The sequence below is a fragment of the Chelonoidis abingdonii genome, chromosome 7, assembly GCF_003597395.2.
Source record: "Chelonoidis abingdonii isolate Lonesome George chromosome 7, CheloAbing_2.0, whole genome shotgun sequence".
NCBI classification, from domain to species: Eukaryota; Metazoa; Chordata; order Testudines; family Testudinidae; genus Chelonoidis; species Chelonoidis abingdonii.
Genome location: NC_133775.1, coordinates 18,736,050 through 18,760,415, shown reverse-complemented (window position 1 = coordinate 18,760,415; position 24,366 = coordinate 18,736,050). Strand labels below are relative to the sequence as shown.

The following is a 24,366-nucleotide window of genomic DNA, read 5'->3' as shown; positions in this document are numbered from 1 at the left end:
TGTCAAATTTGTCACATAGTATATGGTGAGAAAAGTATTGCTTAGTTCAATTTGCATGACAAGGGTAAAGTCTAACATCATTCTGAAATCATTTGCTACTGATAAGACTATCTGCACATTAAGCAGTCTATTAATCTGTCCTTTCACTGGAAAATTATTATTAAAGTTAAAAGTTGCTTCAAAGAAATTGTTCTTTAAAAATCTTGTTTTGATAAAGTCTGTTGGCATACTTTTGCAGTTGCACATTATCAAATCTAAAAGCTGGTTTCTATCTTCAGCTAGGTGGAGAGCTGGTTCATATCAATGTTAACTCTTACCATGACCTGGTAATAGAAAACATGTATTTTACAAATACCCAAAATATTAAATGAGGATTAAGCCAAATATTATTTTTAAAGGAATACATATATACTATCAAGAGAGCAGAGCAATTTATGCTTACTATGTTTGAGATGCAAATCAAAGGAAACACTGATATTTATATATCTTTGCTCCTGTTATCCAACTGTAAGGCTTGATTTTGGCATGACTATGTAGCCTATGGGCCAGGCATAGTCGTAAGTTAACGCAGTAATACAATGAGCCTACAAGCCTCACAGCCTGTAAGATAATAGCTTAGCTAAAGCAATCATGGCAAAAGCATAAGCAGATAACCTGGAGTAACTCTAGATCATAAAACATCACCAGACAGAATGCTGTAATGACTAAACTCCTGACAGACAACCACTGGATGCTAGTTTATACCAGCCTGAGATGTTTTAAAGTTAGGAACAACAGCAGATGTCTGACCACAGGAACAGCCTGGTAACTGACTGATGTATATGCTAAGAAACTTAAGGGCAATGGCCGTAAACTGTGGGAGAAGATACCGCAATATTAGTAAGGTGAAGAAATACAAATAACGAAAAGGGGATGAAAGGCTTACTGAATATGCATTAGGCATAGCGGCTGTAGTACAGCACATTATAAAAGTTGTATCCTGGCCTGTGTGCCTTGCGAGATGCAGCTCTTGGGAGTGTCTGTTACAGCTGTCCCCATACTCCATTTTGTTTTTGTTCTCCTGTGGCCTCCCCTCCCTGGCTGTTAAGTTGTTTACCAGGGCCACTGCCCTTTTCAAAGGGAGGGCCCCTTAAAGTTGTTTACTAAGAGCCATTGCCCTTCTCAAAGGGATGGCCACTTGTGCTAAGTGGGACCACTGCTGTTCAAGAGGTTAGTCTGTTATCACCTTCTTGTTAAACCTGGCTCGGGTAGGGTACAAGGTCCAGCTGCAAGGCCTATTGTTTTTAAGGTCCTGCATGAGTCTAGGCCTCAGGCTTTTGAGTCACCTACTCACAGGACTCTGCCAGACATGTCTCTGTGCTCACTGTTTTTTTTCTCTTTCCCTGCCTCTGAGCCAATCAAAGTAGACGGGAGACTGCCTAATTGCCCTTAAAACCAGACATTTCTGATCAGACCTCAGAAAGGTTTCTGCATGCTGCCTGTCTGATCAGACAGGGTTCTGGGGGTCCTTTCTCCGTCTTCGTATTTTGAGCGACCCCTGTGTTTGAAACCCCCCCCACACAAGAACGAATTGCTGCTGAGAGATCCTCGCGGATTATTAAGACGTACCTAGCCTCTGATGACGTCTGCTGTACCTCTGCTGCTTCCTTGGGGGTGTAAGAATCCCTCTGTGAAACTCCTATACTTTATTATTATTTTTGCTTGCGCTCGTGTCCCCCAGCAGCCAGAACTTAAGCTAAACCTTGGTCTGTGCCTTAAAAACCTCTCCTAAACTCCGCAGCACTTTGCTGCTAAAATATAGTTGTGCCGCTGCTAAGCTCTGCTCCGTGGGCTTTGCCTCGGGGCCTCTCTGCTCCAGCTGTATCCACTGCTGCAGCCACCATCCCTGGCTCCTTAAAGCTGGATCCTGGCACATACCACTCTGCCCTCTGTAACTTCCCTATAAACATAAGTGCATCTATTAGAATTAGGTCTTAGTCTAGATAAGTTGTAATTTCATTTTGCATAGCTGTGGTTAAGTTAGGTTAGAGAATTGTTTGTGGGTGTCTGTATGTTAGGTTAAAAAATTGTTGCATTGGTGTTACTGCTAATTTGTGTGTAGTCTTGGTTAAGTTAGATCATAGATAAGATTTTGCTGTGTCTGTATAGTTGTGGTTAAGTCTGTCTTCCTGCGCCCTCCCCCCCGTAGCTCTCCAGTCACCCATACCCCCAGTCTCTCTGCTGTTAACCTGAACCTGCCTGCCCTCTTTGTCTCCTGAAGTGTGACTCCCTCTCTCTCTGCTCAGCTGCTCCTCTCCCCATCCCCAATCTCATCCTACTACCTCCTGCCTTTCTCTCTCTCTCTCTGTCTCTTTTTAATCCCTTCCTCCACATGTTCACCTGGCTCCTATTGCCCCAAACCTCAATTCTATTACTGAAGTCTAACATAAAACCCCATGGTTACCCTTTTTTCTCTCTAACACACCTCACATTTACATTTATACCACTGACACATTTTTACTAAAGTTGGTTATTTACCACATTTTTCCCATAACTGTTAGTTGCTATATGCTGCTGTGACACACCTTGTTAGCTACTGTACATTAACTCAAGGTTAATTGGTTACCAACTGTATTGTACCCCACTGTATTGTACCCCACTATTGAAACCCCCTATACTATTTGCTAAAAGAAACCCCTCCCCAATTGTCTACCTTAACAAACCCCATACCCCTCACTATTGAATTTTCCCTGTTTTTTGCATTTTCTTAATAAAGTTTATTTTGCACCTCACCTGTGTGGCAATTGCTCCCCAAGATCCCATATACCTGCTGGCAGGGACAGGGAGATGCCAGGATGATGCCCAGGAAGTTGATAACTAACACTTCAAGTTATTTAGCAAGGGATGATGTATGAGTCTATGGATGCTCAAATGCATATTCTGTATTATTTCTACCTTGCTGGGTTGGAGTGTTTGTAACTTTGCTGACTGTTAATAAAACTATTACAAATACAGCAGGGTTTTCCTAAGTGAGTGCATTGCAACCATGCACATCGGGGTTCCCAACTTAACAGTAAATTCCAGCAACACTGGGCCAGATCTCAGGACTAGAACCTACCAAACCTCAGTGTTAACTGGGAATTCTTAAATAATTAATATAATTCATACACAATCAATAGATCAGGCAACAATTACTATTGCCTATTATTCTCGCAAAGGTTCATTGTATGTCAGGGATGGAGGAGCAGATTCTTATATCATTCATACGGTTGCAAATATGGAGCAACTTTACCAAAGTCAAAGGTGGTACCCTTGATTTACACTGGTACAACCGAAATCAGAATTTGGACCACAGTGGCAGCCTTTAACAAGACTCATTGCCCAAACCAAAATTTCAAATGTGAGGAAAATAGATTTTTTCAAACTCACTTGATTTTTTTTTTTTATGAGATTACAAGTTTAGTTGGTAAAGATAACAGCATTGATGTAAAGTACTCAAGTTCTGTAGGGCATTTGACTTGGTCCCACACAAAATTTTGATTAAGCAGCTAGGATGATACATCAACATGGCACATATAAAATGAATGAAAAACTGGCTAACTGACAGGTCTCAATGTAACTGTAAATGGGGAATGATCATCGAGTAGGTGTGTTTCTTCTAGTGACCTGTTCTTGGCCTGATGTTATTTAATATTTTTGTCAGTGATCTGGAAGAAAACAAAACCATTACTGATAAAGTTTTCAGATAACACAAAGATTGGGGGAAGTGGTAAATAATGATGAAGACAGATCACTGATAAGCAATCGAACAGTATCTGTTGCAGCATAGCTAATAAGCGTAAGGTCATACATCTAGGAACAAAGAATGCAGGTCACACAAACAAGATGAGAAAGTTTATCCTGGGATGCAGTGACTATGAAAGAGACTTGGAGGTCGTGGTGGATAATCAGCTGAACATAAGCTCTCAGTGCGATGCTGTGTCTGAAAGGGCTAATGCAATCCATGGCTGTATAACTGGGGAATATCAAGTAGGAGTAGGGAAGGTCTATTGTGTCTCTACCACCCACGGCTACTCTGCTATTTTTAGTATGCTAGCATGTATCTGCCTCTCTGAAATGAGAAGCTCACTCCCTGCTGCAGTGCAGACACGCCCACAGTGAAATTCTCAATCTGTTTAGTTTACCAAAGAGAACGTTAAGGGGTGATTTGATCACAGTCTATAAATATCTACACAGGGAACAGAAATTTGATAATAGAGGATTCTTCAATCTAGCAAACAAAACACAATGGCTAGAAGTTGAAGCTACACAAATTCAAGCTAGAAATAAGTTGCAAATTTTAACAGTGAGGGTAGTTAGCCATTGGAACAAATTACTAAGGCTTGTGGTGAATTGGATGTTTTTCTAAAAAGCTATGCTCTGGCTTCAACAACAGACATTGGACTTGACACGGGAAGTAATTCAAGGAAGTCCTACAGCCTGTGTTACTGAGGTGCTCAGACTAGATGATCACAATGATCCTATTGGGCCTTTAAAATCTATGAATCTAAGTTCTAGCCCTTAGTCTTAACAATGTTGCTACAGATTAAAGGCTAAGAATTTTTATCCTTGCCACTATGTACTAGACAGAACTGTAGCACAAGAACACGAAGTTTGGTCTTGAAAGATGACTTGTGCTGATTTAAGTAATCTACCAGTGCAAGGACTCTGGCAGGAAATGGAATGGAGTAACAGTTTCAATTCATTTTTGATTAGCATGGGTCCTTGTTGGCTCAAGCATCAATAACAGCATCCAACTAGTAACAGGTCAGACAGCTGTTTTTATTTCCAAAAGAGGTAACCACACACATTTTTTGCTGTTAACAAGATCAATAAACTTGCCACATTCTGAAATCAATGATTAACCCCTTTTACAGTATTTGAACTTACACAATTTTACAACTTTCAGTGACCAAGCCTCTAGCATCATGCAAGTTTTTAATGATCAGAATCAATGTAACACCTTATAATCTTCCCCCTTCCTCTTAATGATTTTGCGATGAAGTACGACAAGTTGCAACTGAGCTCTGTAACTACCACTCAAGGTCATACACTCTGGCTATGCAAACTATATTATCTTTACTCTTAAACTCCTTTCTAAATGTTTTACAGTTTATAGCAGTAATGAAAAGCATTTCAGGTCAGTGAAGATTTATCCCCCTTTTTAATGTTTTTACTAGACTGAATAAATACATTCTCCAGGATTGAAACCACTGGCTATCCTAAAGACTGCAGAAGCACAGGGGAAACTTTTCAGTTGGGAGCCACATGACTTATACTTCTTTACAACAATGAGAGGCATTGTTAGCTCAAACTGAGAATTGTTCTTTTCAGCTTCATATTAGATTTTACAGCACCTTCATTGCAAGATTCTCTATTATAACACTCACTGATATTAGCTAACTATACAGGATCGGCCAATGGCACTATGCTCCAAAAGCCTTCCATAATGCTCATGAAGAGGCAGTGCATTTTTGTAGTCCAGTGGTCTTCATGGAAGAAACAGTTTCATTGTAGTTGGGTCTGCAATGATTCTCTCTCAATAATTAAGGAATCTGTTCTCCAGTAGAAATGTATGTGAAAATCTGTTGAGGCTAACTGCCCCACTGAAGGTAGATGAGACCCTTTCTGTTACCCCATCATCATTCAAAACAGCAAGAACATCTATATTTATATAGAAAATGATTAAGGCAGGAGATTTTGGATCCATGTCCTATGACTGGTAGGGACCCAAACATATTTCTGATTGCTTTTGCATTCACCATGACAGGAAGTGAAAATAGCAAGAGAGAGGAGCTGTTTATGAAGTATCCCTGACCCAGCCCACACAATATTTCAATCAGTATTATTCCTGAGTAAAGAAGGAGTTCAAAATTAGTAAGGACATCAGAATTTGTCCCACTGTTACCCCTTTACCTATCACATTTTGTTGCAATTTCAGAGTGCGCTAGGCTTTCAAGCAAAGACGTCCATTAACATTAATCCTCACAAATGACAATTCCACAGCTAAATGTCACTTCAAGGGCGTGATTCAAGAAATTAATTAGCTTTGGTGACTTCCAACCACCTCTTTGTTCTTCTGTTATCCCTTGTGCCTGATCCACAATCAGGATTACTGCATTTTTTTGTGTTGTTGGAATGGCAGGTAACCTTCTTCTCAACTGTAAGAGCACTGTGTAACCAGATACTAGAGGTTATGAAAGAGCCTTCTCCAGGCACAGCGTGAGAGCATCCACGACTCAAACATGGCTGCCCTCATTGGACAAGGTTAACGTTATCCAGGAAGGAGATGCCACAAATTGCTTAGCACGTTATTTCCTTTCCCTCCCCATATCCCTAAGAACCCTCCACTACTATAGTCTCCAGAGATAACATCTGCATTGGCCTGCAAACATTGTAATACGCTTCCAAGGTGGCAACTGCTAGAGATAGAAGCTAAATAAATGTGTTTCCTTACAGTCAAACATTTTCTTACCACAGTCAAATGCGTTTCCTTACACAGTCAAAAAAGTCAGAGTGGAGGGTGATAGGCAGGTGATATAGCCAGGACAGCCAGGCAGCTGGCTCTAAGCTGGGAAGGGGGGTCCTAGCAGTTCCTACTGACTTTCCTATGGCTGGTACCAACTGCTTCCCTCCCATTCCCCTGTATCTGGCATTTTATGTGCCAAAGCACACCTGCCACCACCCCCTCCAGGTGACAGTGTCATGTCCTGTCCTACACCCTGGCAGCTGTCTGAAGTGTTCCCGTCCCTCCCCCGGGCCAGGTGTCTTCACCAGGACCCATGGTGGCTGTGAGGCTGGATTGGGCAAGGCCAGGGAGTCCTTCCTGCTTCCTGGTGGCTGGCCTGATCTCATGCATTGCAGTGGCTGCTCCAGCCCCTCCTCCAGTCACACTCTTATCTCTGCCTCCCTACCCCACCCCAGGAGTAAAACATAGCTGGGTCCTGCTCTTGCCTCCATGGGACATTGAGGGTGTCGAAACACAGATCCACACCCCCAAATATTTCCATTGCAGAGGCTCTAGCCCTCTCCCCGATTCTTCCATCCTGAAGAAGTCAACTAACACCTGAGATGTGCACTCAGAGAGACCAGAAGGAAAACAGGCACAGCTTGCCATTTGCACAAATAAACCTGGATAGTTCCTAAACACCTTTTCAAACCTGGCCGTGCTCTTTACTGCCTGTGTCTGTTTTCTCTGTGATGTATCTGATGGCTTGGAAAAGGCCTAGTGGGCAGGCAGCAGTGTCATTTTTGAACTAATGGGTCAGCTTCATAATAAAGATGAAATAATTACAGCCAATCTTCCTAGTATCAGTCTCACAGCATCTCACTGTGATGTGTGCATGATGGTACATTTACGTCAGCAGTTGCTGAAGATGCAACTGAGTTTGCCGAGAGAGTAACAGAAATAAACATACAACTCCTCTTCCAATACAGGGTACAGGACTCCAAGAAGGTAGCTTTTATGAGAAACACTTTTCTCTATAGATGGTGTTAAATGTGGGTACTTGGGGTGGGGTGGAAACTAATACAGTTCCCATTTCCACATTTCTTGAGGAAATTTGGGATCCTGCATCAAAGCCTCACAGTAATTTATCCTCCTCTCCTCACTCCCACTTTTAGTTACATGAAGCTGGTTAATTCATCTTCAGATAATACACCTCCCTCTCTTGTACCCTTTCTCTCAACAATGGCTGCACCAAGACAGGAGGGCTTCTCATTTGCACAACAGGGGGGAATTACCACTGGAACATTTTAGATAAAGAAGATGTGAAAATATTTATCACATCTCCCTTCCAAAAATGAAAAACATTCTGTGGCCCACATTTTGCTCACAGCCACACTTCAGTGGAGTTTCTCTGGATTTCTATTAGCATCGCTGAGAGCAGAATTTAACCCAGTGCATTAAATATGAACACATTATGATCCTGTGAAGGGATGCATTCCCCACACTGGATCTGAGAAAGTTGAATTAGGCCAGGCAGACCCAATCAGTCATTTAAGCTGAGAACGGGGGAGATTTAGGCTGAGAGGAGGCTAATTAAGAGGAAGCTCACCTATGAGGGAACAGGCAGGGATTCCATAAAGCTAAGAGGCTGGCAACAGTAATTAGGCTACCGGGAGGAAGTCTGCCGTCTCTCTCCCCAAGGTAAGGGAGAAGGAAGTCGGGGAAAGGAATCCCCGAGAAAGAGTCTACCTAGCAGGCCTAGGAGAGAGGGGTGTGAGCAGGAAGGCTAGAGAAAGAAAAGCTTAGAGAAGCATGGCAGGAAGTACTCCAGGGGAGAGAACAATAAGGTAGATGTAGCTACAGACCTGAACTGCTCACTACAGGGCCCTGGACTGGATCTCAGAGTAGAGGGCGGGCCGGGGTTCCCCTACTATTCCCCCCCCCCACACTGGAAGGCAAATCACAGCGTGACCTGGACGGAGGGCCAAGTCACAAAGCTGCTGTACTGTGACTCTGTAGGCAGGAGAACTTCAATGGTGGCAGAGAAGAAAGGGGGCTCTGAACTGGGTGGAGCTAATCACCAGAAAGAGGCACCACCCTCTGGAGAGTAGAGCACCTCATGACAGATGCCAGATGAAAACATTTGACTGTTGTAGCAAAGAATTTTCTCTGAATTATGGGCACAACTTGCACTGAAAATACCTCCATGTTTTGAAAGGGATCTGCCGGGTTTTAGCAGCGTGACTCCCACTAAAACAGGGATTCTCAAACTGAGAGTCAGGATCCCTCAGATGGTGGCAAGGTTAATATATGGGGGGTCATGAGCTGTCAGCCTCCACCCCAAACCCCGCTTTGCATCCAGCATTTATAATGGTGTTAAATATATAAACCGGTGTTTTTAATTTATATGGGATGGGGTGGGGGGTCACAGTCAGAGGCTTGCTATGTGAAAGGGCTCAGCAGTACAAAAGTTTGAGAACCACTGCACTAAAACCAATGGAGATGTATGGTTGCAGGTGCCATGAAACACAGTAAGAATGCACTTATTATAATACCAAAGAATGCTTTCCTCAGTACTGGAGGATTCTCATATACTGTAGTTTACTCAGAAAGGCCAAATGACATGCCTCAATCCAAAATGCACACAGCAGAAGCATAGGCTATTACCTACTGTGCATGCTGGGTGGTGGAGGGGAAGGAATGCTGGAGAAGGAATTCCATGCGGAATTGGAAGAGCAAACCAACAGGAAAGGGGAGGAAGCAGCATAACAAAGAAATGTTTACCAGCGCAAACACATTCCCAAGTGTGTGAGTTCAACTATCCTCTGAGAGAGTTTCATTTACATGACTAGGTTTCTCACAGCAGGAAATGCTGGCGCGCCCATACATTGGCAGGGCTTATTTTTACTAAGATGAAGTAATGTATTAGAATAGAACATGATTTCTCTGAGCATCGGGCATTCAGGTCTTCATTTTCACACCACTTTATTTTATTGCACAAATATATTTTATTGGCCTCTGCCAAGAATATTCCACCTTCCACTTGTAGCAGAGATCCCATGTCTTAAATAAGGCTACTATACTACAGTGCATTAAGGTTGTAAAAGATCTGGCTTCAAACCCCCTTCAAGTCTCCATGGTCACTGAGAAACAGTGACTACTGATACATTTTCAGCAACAATACAGTAACATCTCATTTAATGTTGTAGTTATGTACCTGAAAAATGTGACTTTAAGTGAAACGATGTTAAGTGAATCCAATTTCCCCATAAGAATTAATGTAAATGAGGGGGTTAGGTTCCAGGCAATTTTTTTCACCAGACAAAGGATTATATATATACATATATACGTACACACACACAGTATAAGTTTTAAACAAACAATTTAATACTGGTGCACAGTGATGATGATTATGAAGCTTGGTTGAGGTGGAGGAGTCAGAGCGTGGGATATTTTCCAGAGAATGCCTTACTGTTAAATGATGAACTAGCAATTGGCTGAGCCCTCAAGGGTTAACTCTCACAGTCTACAAGGCAGCAGAAATGGAGGGAGGGAAGAGAGCATCACAGACAGAGACAGAGAGACACACTCTGTGTGTCAGAGAGAGATGAACATTTCCCCTTTAAGTACACTGCCTTGTTAATTAGATCAGCTTGCTGAGATGGCAGCTGCTGCTGCCGCCAGCAAGCTCCCTCTGTCCTGAGACCTGTCGTGTGTTCCCCCTGCTCTATGGAAGATGGGATAAGTGGGGTGCAGGAGCAGGGGGACACCCTGACATTAGCCCCCCTCTTCCTCCCCTCCCCCCGCACATCAAGCAGGAGTCTTGGGGAACAGCTCCAAGGCAGAGAGCAGGAGCAGCCATGGCAGTGGGGGGAGGAACAGCTGCAATTGCTAGCCTGCTGGGCAACTGCTGCACAGGGAACTTAGGGGAGTGGGGAGCTGATGGGGGGCTGCCAGTCCACCCAGCCCCCACCAGCTAGCTGCAACGGGCTGCTCTTCCTGCAAGCAGTGGACAAAGCAGGCGGCTGCCAAACCACGTTAGAAGGGAGCATTGCACAACTTTAAATGAGCATGTTCCCTAATTGATCAGCTATGTATCAACGAAACAACGTTAACCAGGACAACTTTAAGTGAGGAGTTACTGTATTTTGTATGTCTTGAATTGGATAATCCTCATCAGCAATGATCTGTGCGATGTCACTTGATCCATTGCCCAAGTGAGGAGGGGCACTAATGGCAGATGTTTTTGAAGTACTAGTTTTGGGGAGCCTGACGAACATCAGAATGAGGATGTCAGTTGAAGCTAATCTGTTGCCTCTTGCACATGATTGAACTTTGATTCTTTATCAGTGTTCTTTCTTCTTTAAAGAGTAGCTTCTGTAGTCAACACAGATGATACTCTCTGCTTTTCTTTGAAATGCATGATCAAGTACATAGTTGGCCAAGCCCCACCTGGATGCCAGCCAGCGGTTATGCATTTTCTTGTTGAAGAAAACCATGCTGACATCCAACCACAGAGAGCCTCTATGTAAAAGCAAAGATACTGCAGATGTGTTTAACTAAAGAAACACTAATCATTAGAAAATAGGGTTGGAGAGACCCTATGGAGTTTGTGGTTCCACAAACCTTGCAAACTATTTCTGGGATTCATAAAACAAGTTTGAAATTAAGACCCAATTCCTCCTTTAATTACAGCCCATGCCTATTTTTCTCCAAGGCAGTTAAATTTTTAAAAAATATCTGTTTTGCTAATGTGGAGCCTTATGCTATGTATTAAGGATAGGAGAACCTCTCAATAGCTAAGCTGACACAAGAAGGTGCCCTATGCATGATATACACACTTGACTTAATTTTTGGAGGTGCCCTTGTGTCTTTTCAGTGCATTGCAGTTCCAAGAGTTGGTTAATAATATAGATAAACTGGACTGTTTTCTTCTTCAAAATATAAAATCGTGTGTCACCTACACCTACAAAATATATGGAAGTGGCGCCACATCATTAATGCAATGTTTGCAGGATGATGAAATCAAAATTCCACGTTGGTAAGTTAAAATGTGCAGCTATAGCAGGATAACAGGCCTTTCTTTAGTTGTGCTTGGCATGCAACTGTAGAAATAGTTTCCAAGGAACAGGCAGTCTGATTTTTGTACAGTTTGCAGAGCTTCTGCACAAAACATATAGTGTTTTTAAGCTTCCTTAAAATGAACCTCATCACAATCAGCTACATGCATGCATGTTTCATCTTAATTGGTTTTAGAATTTGACCTGATTTTAAATGAAAAATGTTTTTTTTCCATGTTGAAATTCTCAGCACCATTAGTTCCTGACTGAATTTCATTCTGCACAGAATCCGTTGGTTTGAAAATGGAGTGCCTGTGCTGAGCCAACTTACAGTCTTGAAATGACAGAGGTTGAAACAGAAGCATCGTTACTAGGTGAAAGGGCTCGTTACAATGGGCCTGATTCTCCTCTGACATCAGTTTTACACCCATGAAACTCCAGTGGAGTAGATTGCTCTCAGTTACACCAGAATAAATGTGTTACATCTCTATTGCCATTGTAAGTTACTCCTGATTTTTCCTGGAGTGAGCAAATACATTATCAGAACCAGTGTAAAAAGATCACTCCAACTAACGGAAACCATGAAAGGTGACAACAGGGGGCAAAATCACCCGATAAGGGAGGTGGCTGGGGATTCAACTACTTTCCAGGGCTGAAGTATCTTTTTTTTCTTTTCTTTTTTTTTTTAATATTAAATCCTCTTATCTCCTGGAATCTGCTGTGCCATGTCTCCAAAGTCTGCTGCTGTACTGAGCTGTTCTGTCTCTTCCCTGTCAGCCTTTCTATCACAGCAGCAGCCAAACAGCTCAAAGATTAAGTGAGGCCTGGTCTACACTACGCGTTTAAATCGATTTAAAGAGCGTTAAATCGATTTAACGCTGCACCCGTCCACACTACAACGCCCTTTATATCGATATAAAGGGCTCTTTAAATCGATTTCTGTACTCCTCCCCGACAAGAGGAGTAGCGCTAAATTCGATATTAACATATCGGATTACAGTTAGTGTGGACGGAAATCGACGTTATTGGCCTCCGGGCGGTATCCCACAGTGCACCACTGACCGCTCTGGACAGCAATCTGAACTCGGATGCAGCGGCAGTAAAACAGCCTGTTTGGCCCAGCGTGGGAGCTCTGATCAGCCGCGGTGGCGGATGGCAGGAGGTTGCAGTCGTTGATTCCTAAATTTCCAAAGAGTCTCCACAGATGACCTACGGGGAGGTACTAGATCTGCATCGCTGTATGGAGACAAATCCTGTTTAGTATTCAGACTCCTGTTACAGACACACGAAAATGCCAAAGCCAGTTTGAAAATAAAATCTTCCAGGGATTACACAGCGCTGCGTGACAAGCGTAACGGAACCAGAGACTACAAAACTGTGGCCTCCGCTCGGACATTGAGGGATGCCTGGGTCAGGGTACTGACGTCCAGCATAGTCCCAGCGAGGTCCACATGCCGGTCTTCTTGAAAAGTATTTGCATGTCATGGGCTAGAGCTCCCATGTCTGTAGGTTCAAACCGTGTCTTGGTGTTCGGTTTCCGGAGCATCTTGCCCTACACTCGTCCCCACCACCCACCACGTGAACTAGAAAAGGGAAAGACAACATTTCTTTGACTTCTTTCAATTGTCACCCTATGTGCTACCTGAATGCTGCTGGTAGAACGCAGATGGCCGTGCAACAGTGAAGAGCGTCATCCGCTCTCGTCTCTCCCCGTCCCCGTGGTTAGCGGTGCAGTGATGACTGATAGTCTGTCGTCGCCATCAGGCCCGTGAGTGCTCCTGGCTAGCTCAGGTAGTGCTGGACGCGGGCGGGCCCGCCTGCGTAGAAAATGGGAATGGACTTCCCAGTTAACTCCAGTAGATGGTACAGATCGGCTACGGTAACCGTCTTCATCAATAGCCAACTGGGGGCTGAGCTTCATCTCAGCACCCCCCGCTTCCTTGTGTAAAAAAAGATTCTATACTGCCTGGACTGTTCATAGCAGCAGCATGCTGGCCCCTCTCTCCCCACCGCTTAATGTTCTGCCTGGACTGTCATAGCCCCGGGAGGCTCCTCCCCCTCATTTTATCTCACTAACAAGTCTCTGTTTCTTATTCCTGCATTCTTATAAACTTGTATGACTGAAATGGGGGACACTGCCACGCAGTAGCCCAGGAAGTTGGGAGGAGGGAAAGCAACGGGTGGGTTTGTGCAGGGGCACCCCTGTGAATACTGACACGGAGCAAGCTGTGCTCTCTGATATACTGCGTCCTCTAGTACCCTTGTCCCAGTACTAGGCAAGACTGTGACTATTTTTACAAACCATAAGGAGGGATTGAACTCAGGGAGTTGTACCCAATTTTCTTTTGCATTGGCCCCGGCCGATTTCAGCCAGGGGCACTCATGATAGCAGGACAGTACAGAGGGGGAGAGATAACCGCCATTTCATGCCAGTTTTCTCCGGCAGTAGACGGTAACAGAAATGACCGGTAACCATCTCTGCTATCATCAGCAAAGCAAGTGATGTGCTGTAGCGCGTCGGAGTATCGCCTCTCTGTTGCGGCATCAGTACACCATACCCTGTGCGGAAAAAAAAAAAAGCTGAAGCCGGGCTCATGGTTGCCGTGCTATGGCGTCTGCCAAGGGCAATCCAGGAAAAACGGCGCGAAAGATATCGCTGACAGTTTTCCCAAGAGGAAGGATATGACTGACGACATATTTCCCAGAACCACCCGCGGACAAAATGATTGAACCCGAATTCCAAGGGCGGGGGAGACTGCTGGAAATATGGAGTAGCTACGGAGAGCTACCCCAATGCAACGCTTCAGAAATCAACTTAAGCCTCGGACCATGGACGCACAACACCGAATTACTGTGCCTAGTGTAGCCGCATGAAATCGAATTTATAATATCAGTTTTATAAAACCGATTTTAGCTAATTCGATATTATCCCGTAGTGTAGACATGGCCTGAGTGGCACAGTTCAGAGGTGCTTAAAGGAACAGACCACTGAATAGGCCATGGAATCTAAGAGAAATTTCAAGAAGTGTTGTAATAATGAAATTCTGTAAAGCATACTTACACCCACAATCCCAGGAGCAGAATTGTGGCTTAGAGCCTCTTTACTTGGCTGAGGATTTACCCAAACGTGTCTGTCCCAAAAACAAATGTAAGACACAGCAGCTCCATGCAATTAGCAGGTTTTAGGCTCTTTTAGGACATAGTCTTGAGTGCACTGGAGCGGGAGGTGCTGAATGCTCCTAATTCCAACTGACTTTAAGACACTTCCCCAGGAACAGTGACAGCAATGGTAGCTTAGTTACTCTGATACTGGGGGACGAGCATGGGATGAAATAGAATGAAGCTGTTCTAGACTGCACATGTGCGCACACAGTTGTCAGTCTCTCTCACGTTGTCCCATAGGCCCGCTCCTTTCCCCACCAAAACTAATCTCAAGCTTTTCAGTTAAAAAAAGAAAATTTGAGAAACAGAACAAATGGTAAGTAGAAAAATAATTAGGGCTCTCAAGCAATTAAAAAAATTAATAGCGATTAATCGAATACCATTTATTTAAATATTTGTGGATGTTTTCTACATTTTCAAATATATTGATTTCAGTTATAACACGGAAAACAAAGTGCACTGTGCTCACTTTATATTTATTTTTATTACAAATATTTGCACTGTAAAAAAGATAAAAGAAATTGTATTTTTCAGTTCACCTAATACAAGTACTGTAGTGCAATCTGTTAACCATGAAAGTTGAAATTACAAATGTAGAATTATGTACACAAAAATAACTGCATTCAAAAATAAAATAATATAAAACTTAAGAACCTATAAGTCCACTCAGTCGTACTTCTTGTTCATCCAATAGCTCAGACAAACAAGTTTGTTTACAGCAGGAGATAATGCTGCCTGCTTCTTGTTCATAATGTCATCTGAAAGTGACAACTGGTGTTCGTATGGCACTGTTGTAGCTGGCATCGCAAGATATTTACATGCCAGATGCACTAAAGATTAATATGTTCCTTCATGCTTCAACCACCATTCCAGAGGACATGCATCCATGCTGATGATGGGTTCTGCTTGATAACAATCCAAAGCATGTTCATTTTCATCATCAGTGTCAGATGTTACCAGCAGAAGGTTGATTTTCTATTTTGGTGGTTCAGAGTGTTGCTCTTTTAAGACTTCTGAAAGCATGCTCCACACCTCATCCCTTTCAGATTTTGGAAGGCACTTCAGATTCTTAAACCTTGGGTCAAGTGCCAGCTATCTTTAGAAATCTCACATTGGTACCTTCTTTGCATTTTGTCAAATCTGCAGCAAAAGTGTTCTTAAAATGAGCAACATCTGCTGACTCATCACCCAAGACTACAACAACATGAAATATATGGCAGAATGTAGGTAAAATTGAGCCGGAGACATACAATTTGCCACCAAGGAGTTCAGTCACAAATTTAATTAATGCATTATTTTTTTAAACAAACATCATCAGCATGGAAACATGTACTCCGGAATGGTGGCCAAAGCATGAAGGATCATATGAATGTTTAGCATATCTGGCATGTAAATTATCTTGCAATGATGGCTACTAAAGTCCTATGTGAACACCTGTTCTCACTTTCTGGTGACATTGTAAATAAGAAGTGGGCAGGATTATCTCTTAGCAATTGGCTGAACGAGAAGTAGGACTGAAGGGACTAGTAGGTTCTAAAGATTTGCACTGTTTTGTGTTTAAGTGCAGTTATGTAACAAAAAAAAATCTACATTTGTAAGTTGCAATTTCACAATAAAGAGCTTGCACTACAGAACTTGTATGAGGTGAACTGAAAAATACTGTTTCTTTTGTTTATCATTTTTACGTGAAAATATTTGTAATAAAAAAATATAAAGTGAATAGTATACACTTGGAATTGTATGTTGTTATTTAAATCAATATATTTGAAAATGTAGAAAAACATCCAAAATAAATGTCAATTGATATTCTATTGTTTAATAGTGCAATTAAATCTGTGATTAATTGTGATTAATTTTTTTTTTGAGTTAATCGCGTGAGTTAACTGCCCTAAAAAGAATTGATCTGTATGGTTCTAAATTATATTCTTCAATAACTCAGTAGAAAAAGAACTGTATGAAAGTTGGTATGCATGAACAATTTTTCCAGTAGAAGTTAGAATGGATGCTCACAGGCGGCAGGTTATATATATCTGCGGTGCTCGGGCTCCAGCAATATTCTGGGCCGGGTGCCCTGCTCCAGCAATATTTGGAGCTGGGTCTCTCCCCCAGCCCTGCCTGGATCGGGCCCCGGCCCCCGTGGGCCTCCCCCTCCCTGCCGCGTCCTTGCCTGGAGCAGGTCCAAGCCCCCACCTGCCACCCTCCCCCTGCGTGTCTCCCCCTCCCCTCCTCGCCATGTCCCTGCCTGCAAGAAAGCGGCTCACGCCTCTCCCATGCCTGCTTGTGCTGCCGATGTAGCACATTCCTACGTGGAGCGGTGTCCTGCTCCTGGCATCAACTGCTGTCTGCGGCCCCAGGATACTAGTGCCCCCCATTCACTAATGGCACGGCAGGCTGCCCTTACCCTCCCCTTCCACCCTAGCCCTGTGCCNTCATCCCCCCCGCACCCTAATCCTCATCTCCATCCAGAGCCCTCATCCCCCCGCACCCTAATCCTCAACCCCAGCCCTGAGCCCCCTCCTGCATCATGAATCCCACATCCTCAGCCCTCACCCTTGAACTCCCTCCTATCCCCAAACTCCCTCCTGAAGGGTGCACCTCCTCCCCCTTCCCACACACCCCTTCCCACCCCCAAACTCCCTCCCAGAGCCTGCACCCTTCACCCCTTCCTATGCCCCCACCCCCAGCCCAGAGCTGCACCCAAACTCTGTCCCAAAGTCTGCACCCCTCACCCCCTCCTGCACATCTTCCTCCTGTCTCAGCCTGGAGCCTGCACCCAGCACCCAAACTCCATCCCAAAACCTGCACCCTGCACTCCTCCTGCACCCTAATCCCCAGCCCAGGATCTGCCCCCTAGACCTCCCCCAACAAAGCCTTAGGCAGGTGGGGGCGGAGTTTGGGAAGGCGGAATTGGGGGGCAGGTTCTGGGCACCACCAAAATTTCTACAAACTTGCCACCCATGGATGCTTAGTTCTCTAAACCAGTGGTTCTCAACATGAGGTCTGGGCCCCTGGGGGGCTACGAGCAGGTTTCAGATGGTCCACCAAGCAGGGCCAGCATTAGACTTGCTGGGGCCCAGTGCAGAAAGCTGAAGACCCATCACATGGGGCTGAAGCCCAGGGGCCTGAGCCCTGCCACCCGAGAATGAAGCCAAAACCTGAGCAATTTAGCCTTGTGGGATCCCCTGTGGTGTGGGGCCCTGGGCAACTGCCCTTCTTGCCATCCCCTAATCCTTGCCCTGGCTTTTATATGCAGAAAAACAGTTGCTGTCACACAGGTGGGCCATGGTGTTTTTATAGCATGTTGGGGGCAGGGGGGGAGCAGAAAGAAAAAGGTTGAGAACTCCTGCTCTAAACTCCAGGGGACCAGCTCATACTCCCCTTAACTAGTGTCAGTTTATTCATTGACATCACTGGAAGAACATTGTGGCTTAAAAGTAATTAGATTCCTTGGAACCACAGGTTGAAAGTAGGATAAGGCTGACTAGTCGTTTCACCGTTCATAGAAAGATCAAATCCATGCAGTTTGCCATATGTACACATTTCAGAGGGGTCTTTAACAACCGATTTCCTGTTTGCTCTGTTTGTATCTCGACGAACCTTTGGCATTTTTTTTTTCCTTTGAGTAGGCATTTCTACATCCAGTGTTGCGTAGACAGAGTTTCTTGCCTCCAGCGCAAGAGGTGGCTGCATTTCAGTGGCTGAATGTATATCATTTTCAAAGTACCTTCATTCAAAATGAAAGATACTATGTAAACACTAAAATAATATTTGATTTATAAAGAAGGGACTTTCATTTTAAACTCTTTGAAATACAAGTTTCTTCTGCAAACCAGGGTACACACAGTAGATAGCTGCAGCATGCAGGAATATATCCTCAGAACATCACAAATAAGAAAAGAATTAAACTCTGTGTTAAAATAAGAGACAACGTGAAAGAAAGCACTGCCAGTGCCGTAGCAGAAAGTACCATAGTTTCTTGGTTTGCTTAAAACCTGCAGTGGTACGTTCTTGTTGGGGTTTCTTTTACTTATTTACTTTTGAACTTAATGAATGATTACAGGCATTTGGCAGTAGCTGTAGTGAAAACGCAATTTGTTCATGCAAGCAGAGAGAATAACAGTGTGAAGTATGCATGAATTGTCAAGACATCTATTACTGCTGCCATCTTTTACAGGAGAGCTTTAGAGCTCTCTTTTTGAAAATTCATATGCAAGAGCTGGGCCATCTTTTTTTGGTACCACATCACTGCAGAGTTATGCACCTATATCTTATGTGAAGAAAAAGTGTTGAGTATGTGGCTTTTTAACATTGCTCTCAAAAGAAATACGTAAATGACCAGGCACTTGTGGAAGATAAATAAAGACAACACGGGAAAACATGCCCGCTAAAGCACATCACTATCCTCAATCTATTTTGTTACCAATGGAGCTTGTGTTATTGTGGGTGAGGGGAGAAACACAATTAGATCAGACTAAAGTGTTGTCAAGTTAACACCTTTCATGTATATAGCACTCTTCATCCAGAAAGATCCCAAAATACTTTACAAATTTAAATGTTGATTCACAGAGACAATCACCGCTAAATACAGTGAAATGTGCTAACTACACAACAGTTTTGGAGAGCAAGGGAAGAAGAATATAATCTTACTGCCATTTCTATGGGGATTTTAGGTAAGCTGAATGATTTTACCCAAACTGAATTTTGGCCAGAACATCAAGACTAATTCCTGCCATGTGATCTATATGGCCCAAGCAGCCAGGACCTCAGTTCTGTGTCTCATCCGGAAGAAACAACTTCCACTAGCAAGGTAATACACTCCCTAGCATCACATTAACTCAAAGGGAAACAGACCACCTACCAAATCACAGTTCTGGGTCAGACTGAGTTGGGCTGAGTTTTCTGGCCAGTCACAGACGGAAGTAGGCATTACTCACACTCATGACTATCTGGTCATCCAACAGCAGTGAAGTTTCCAAAAGAACCTCATGGTTGTGAGCCAATTTAATAATCTGAGGGCACATGCAACCAATGAAGAAGGATGTTACCCAGAAGAGACAGACTCCAGAACCTATGTGTCTTTGAAGAAGGTGTCAACCAAAATATCAGATACTCCAGGACAATTTCTGTCGCTACACAAACAAATATGCCGCCATGAGATTTATCTTGCTGGACAAAATGCTCCATGTCCCTGTACAGGAGATTTGCATTGTCTGTGTTCTTTACCTCTGCATATTACAGATTCAAGCAAGAGACATGGCACTTACTTAACTTATGCACTGTGCTTTTAATTTTAAAACTGGCTCTTCCGTAATGAGGACCTAGTATTTTGGTTTAAATCAAATTTTATCAGACTTGTTTAGTTGCTTGCTTGTGATGAGAGGAACATGTTTGAATATATTAAATAATTTTCTAGAAAAACATGTTAGGGAAAATAATAAGAAAAGCAATGTTGATTTCATTTTTGGGGTCTACTTTACCCCTCTATTTTTCCTTAATTTTTCCCATCACACTATTTTTTCCCTTAGTTATCAAGTTAATACTCTTGGAACCAAACTTTGCTGTCATTCTCATAAATGTTGCACTCATGTAATTGGAAGCAAAATTGCCCCACTGTCTTCAGGACCCCTTGTCGAGGTTTTTCCTTCTAGTTTAGTATGGATTACCAGTTTACCATTCCTTTTTCATAAGCATCTTCCCTTCTTGACACCCCCCTCCCAAATAATTACACATAGTTAAATTCCGTATAGTGCAAATTTTCTACAAACGAAGCACGCGCTATTTACTGTTCATATTTCATGTTTTCCATAATGTGTATCACAGCATAATCCCCGTTAAGAGTCAATCTACACTTTTCTGGGGTGATGAAGTGTGATTCCTTAAAGTTTATTTTTTAGTTACAAAATTACAATATACCCAGATAAAAAAACAGCTATTGGAAATAAATTCTGACTTTAATTTCCTCTTTTTAACACTTTTGTATTTGTACACATGCAAAATAATGGGTCATGTGTGCTGACAATTAAATGAAATACTTTATTATTAAGGAGCAAACAATACATCTTTTACTTCCTAAATTAGTGTCCGATCTAATGTACTTTGGAGTTAATTACTGTCCTTCCATAGACTTCAGTGGGTTTTGGATTAGTCCCTTAGAACTCAAAGCAAGCACTGAAATCAGTTGTAACACTCCCATTTATTTCAGTGTGATTAGATTAGGGCCTTAGCTAGCTGCACATAGAAGCTGCCATAAAGAGAGAGGCTGGAAGAAGTCCTCAAATATATTTCACTTAAAATTCTGACTGGCCAAGAGAGTGAAAAGCTAGCCTTTGTTCCTCTTCTTTCTTTGCTTCACCTCTGTCTTCTTGCACATTTTCTTAACCAGACAGTGACACCCAATTTATCTCATCCAAACCGCAAAACCTCTTTTAATAGAAACCCAACACAAAAGTACATAAGATTGTGTCTTTGCAAGTTAGGGTACATCTACACTACCTGCTGGATCAGTGGGTAGCGATCGATCTATCGGGGATTGATTTATCGCGTGTAGTGTAGATGTGATAAATCGACCCCCGATCGCTCTCCCGTCGACTGCTGAACTCCAGCTCGGCGAGAGGCGGAAGCAAAGTCGATGGAGAAGCTATGACAATTGAACCCTAGTCGAACTAAGACACGTTGCCTTCAGCTATACTATTCTCATAGCTGAAGTTGCATACCGTAGGTTGATCCCTCTCCCCCTCCCCACCCCCAGTGTAGATGAGGCCTTACTAATCAAGTCTCCTAAACTGCAGAGGAACACAACCTTACCCAGCACTGGGATTTAACAGGCACCTACCATTACTTTCCTCAAGGTCAGAAAGCTACAAAAGAAGTCTAAGTGGAAACAAAAAGCTCTTCCTTCCTAAACAAATCAAGGTGCTTTTATTTAAATTATCTTCAGAAAGAAGGACAAAGATACATTTTGTGATATTCCATTAGAGGGCATCATAGCATGTCATTTTGCGGTTACAGGCTTGCTTTCCTTAGATTGCAACAATTACATTTATTCTCTGCAATACGGCCAGAGTTACCTGATCATCTTTATACACAGAACATTCACCAGCCTCAAGATTTCACACACCTAATAAATGTATTCAGTGGTTTAGTGTATTTGTTTTGATTACTCTTACATTTATTTTTTAACCAATGCAGCTTCCTCAGTGTCACAACTGGTCAGGTTTCAGCTTTATTCCACCTGTGCACACAGGTTATAAACTATACATATAATACAGGGCCAACAACTTGACTTCAAAACTGTAGCACAATTGAAGATACCTTTTAAAAAGAAAAAGTTAGGGTAATAATACAAGATCAGCAACTTGCATCTTTTATCCTATAACTGGATTCATGTGGGAGGATCCTTATGCCAGTGATAACTACCGAAGTCAGTGGCGCCGCCTACAGATATGAAAGTACATCTGTGTGAAGCCAGTTACAGAGCCAGGATTTAATGCCTTGTCTACACTGCCACTTTACAGTGCTGAAACTTTTTCACTCGAGTTGTGAAAAAACACCCCCCTGAGCGATGCAAGTTTCAGCGCTGTAAAGTGGCAGTGTAGACAGTGCACCAGTGCTGGGAGCCACACTCCCAGCGCTGGTAGCTACTCCCCTCATGGGGGGTGGGTTTTTTACAGCGCTGGGCAAACTCTCTCCCACCGCTGGTGCTGCGACTACACAGGCATGTTAAAGTGCTGCCGTGGCAGCTCTATAACACTGGTAGTGAAGACATACCCTAAGTTCCAGTATGTAATGTTGCCATGACATAATGAAACACCACTTACAAGTGCACATTTCATGTGTAAGCACCTCATCCAGTGAACATTCCTAATAGGCATAGTGCTTACTACCATCCTCTAGTATAACTACTCGCAGTAGTAAGAACTACACCCAGTAGCAAGTGTTGCAAGATTGGGCTCTAACACACAGTAGGGCCATAATCTACCCATATTCCATGCTCATTATGCCAGCTGAAGTCCATGGGATTCCTGTGAGAACATTAAGCGTTTATAAAAGAAAATAATGTTGAAAATTAAGAGTTTGGTGTAAGAAATAGGAATCAGCATCATACTAGAAAAATATCCCTACGGAATAGATCATACAGTTATCCTAAATTACTATGTATTATCTGAATTTAAGCAGAATGTATAACTGCTTCTATCACATAAAATGGTGAGTTAAGGTTTGACTGCTCAAATCCAGAATTAATAAACCAGTATCATAGACGTGAAACAACTTACGATGATCCCGGACTTGCTGTTGGCGGGGGACCTGGTAAAACGACAGAGTAAAAACAGCAGATATTAGTTATGAAGGGATAGCTAACACGAAGTTTTAGCAAACTTTTTAAAAGATGAAAGCAATGGTATATCACATGGAATGTGGTTTATTTATTTTAGCAGATGATTCTCAGTTTCCAAAAGCAGAAGACAAAACTGTACCATACATCAGAAGCTGTCTAACAAATCGTCACAGTTCAGGGACACTGCACCTCTATTCCAGCTCTATGGTCCCTCAAGGGAGCCCACTTTTGGCTCCCCGATCCTCAGCCATGACCTCTCTTGGGTGAAAACCTGCATCTCTCTCCCTCCTGACCGGAGTTCCCTGTCTACACTGTTATAGCCCCAGCAAGCCAGACTGCCTCAACAGGCCAGCATCTCTGCTTTGCTGTCTCTCCAAAGGCTATGCATAGCTATAATTGCCAGCAGGCCCAAGTTACCACACAGCTCTTTTTAAGATAGCATATTTATTCTTAAGGTGAAGCATTATAGAGAAAACACATTAAAAACAATAAAAGAATATACATGCATACTAAAAAGCTTACAGAAGGTCACCCCAACTCCACCCTTGGACTCTGGTTGGTGTCAGTTCTTCAAAACACACAAGTGGGGTTTTCCCTGTGGTCACAAGTTCATAACTGTTTCAGAGTCAGAACCATCATGAATAGTTTATGCAGCTTGGGCCTTTGATCTTGGCCTTATGTAATCACAGATAATCAGCAGACCATGGCTCCCTTTTCAGGGCATAGCTTCACCTCTCCCCAGACTTTCCCCAGGAAATCCATTTAACACTTTTTGTTCCAAAAGTCCATGCTTGTGTGGCACACCGTTCAATACAGTCCTTTCAATCCCCAGGTCTTATATCTTCCCCCTCACTCCCATAAGAAGTGACTGCATGGAAGCAGCTCCTGTCTGGGAGCATGCGAGCTGCTTGAACACATGAGCATGACCAGGGACAGCTGCCGGTGTGCCTGGTGCCTACCTCAGTCCGCAGGACTGGGGACGGTACAGCCATACCGAAGGAGTTGCCGGTGTGGGGTGCTGGCTCTTAGGAGCTGCGGCCTGACACGGTGCTCCTTTCCCCGCTGCAGTTCCCAGTACAGCCCTGCACCTCCGTGGATACAGATTTATATCTGCGGATACACATTTTTATCTGTGCAGGGCACTTGCAAAACCCAGAAACTATAACTGGATGAATACTGCATCATTTGCTCATGTGACTATTCTTTTAATTTTTTTAAAAAAAATCTCTTTAGGTCTGATTCAAGTCCACTGAAGTCAATGGATAGATTCCTGTTGATTTCAACAGGCTTTGGATCAAGGCCTTTGACTGTTTGCACAGCCCTTTCTGTACCTGCTTTCTGCA

The 24,366-nt window shown here is 43.1% G+C and overlaps 1 protein-coding gene across 1 annotated transcript in view; it reads right to left on the bottom strand.

The window, feature by feature from the left end:
- The window catches only part of ROR1 (receptor tyrosine kinase like orphan receptor 1), a 252,747-nt gene that overhangs the window by 43,834 nt on the left and 184,547 nt on the right, over positions 1 to 24,366 (bottom strand). Inside the window, exon 4 of the mRNA XM_075067661.1 lies at positions 22,962 to 22,992. Within this exon, the coding sequence (XP_074923762.1) occupies positions 22,962 to 22,992 (31 nt within the window). The remainder of the gene's footprint in view (positions 1 to 22,961; positions 22,993 to 24,366) is intronic.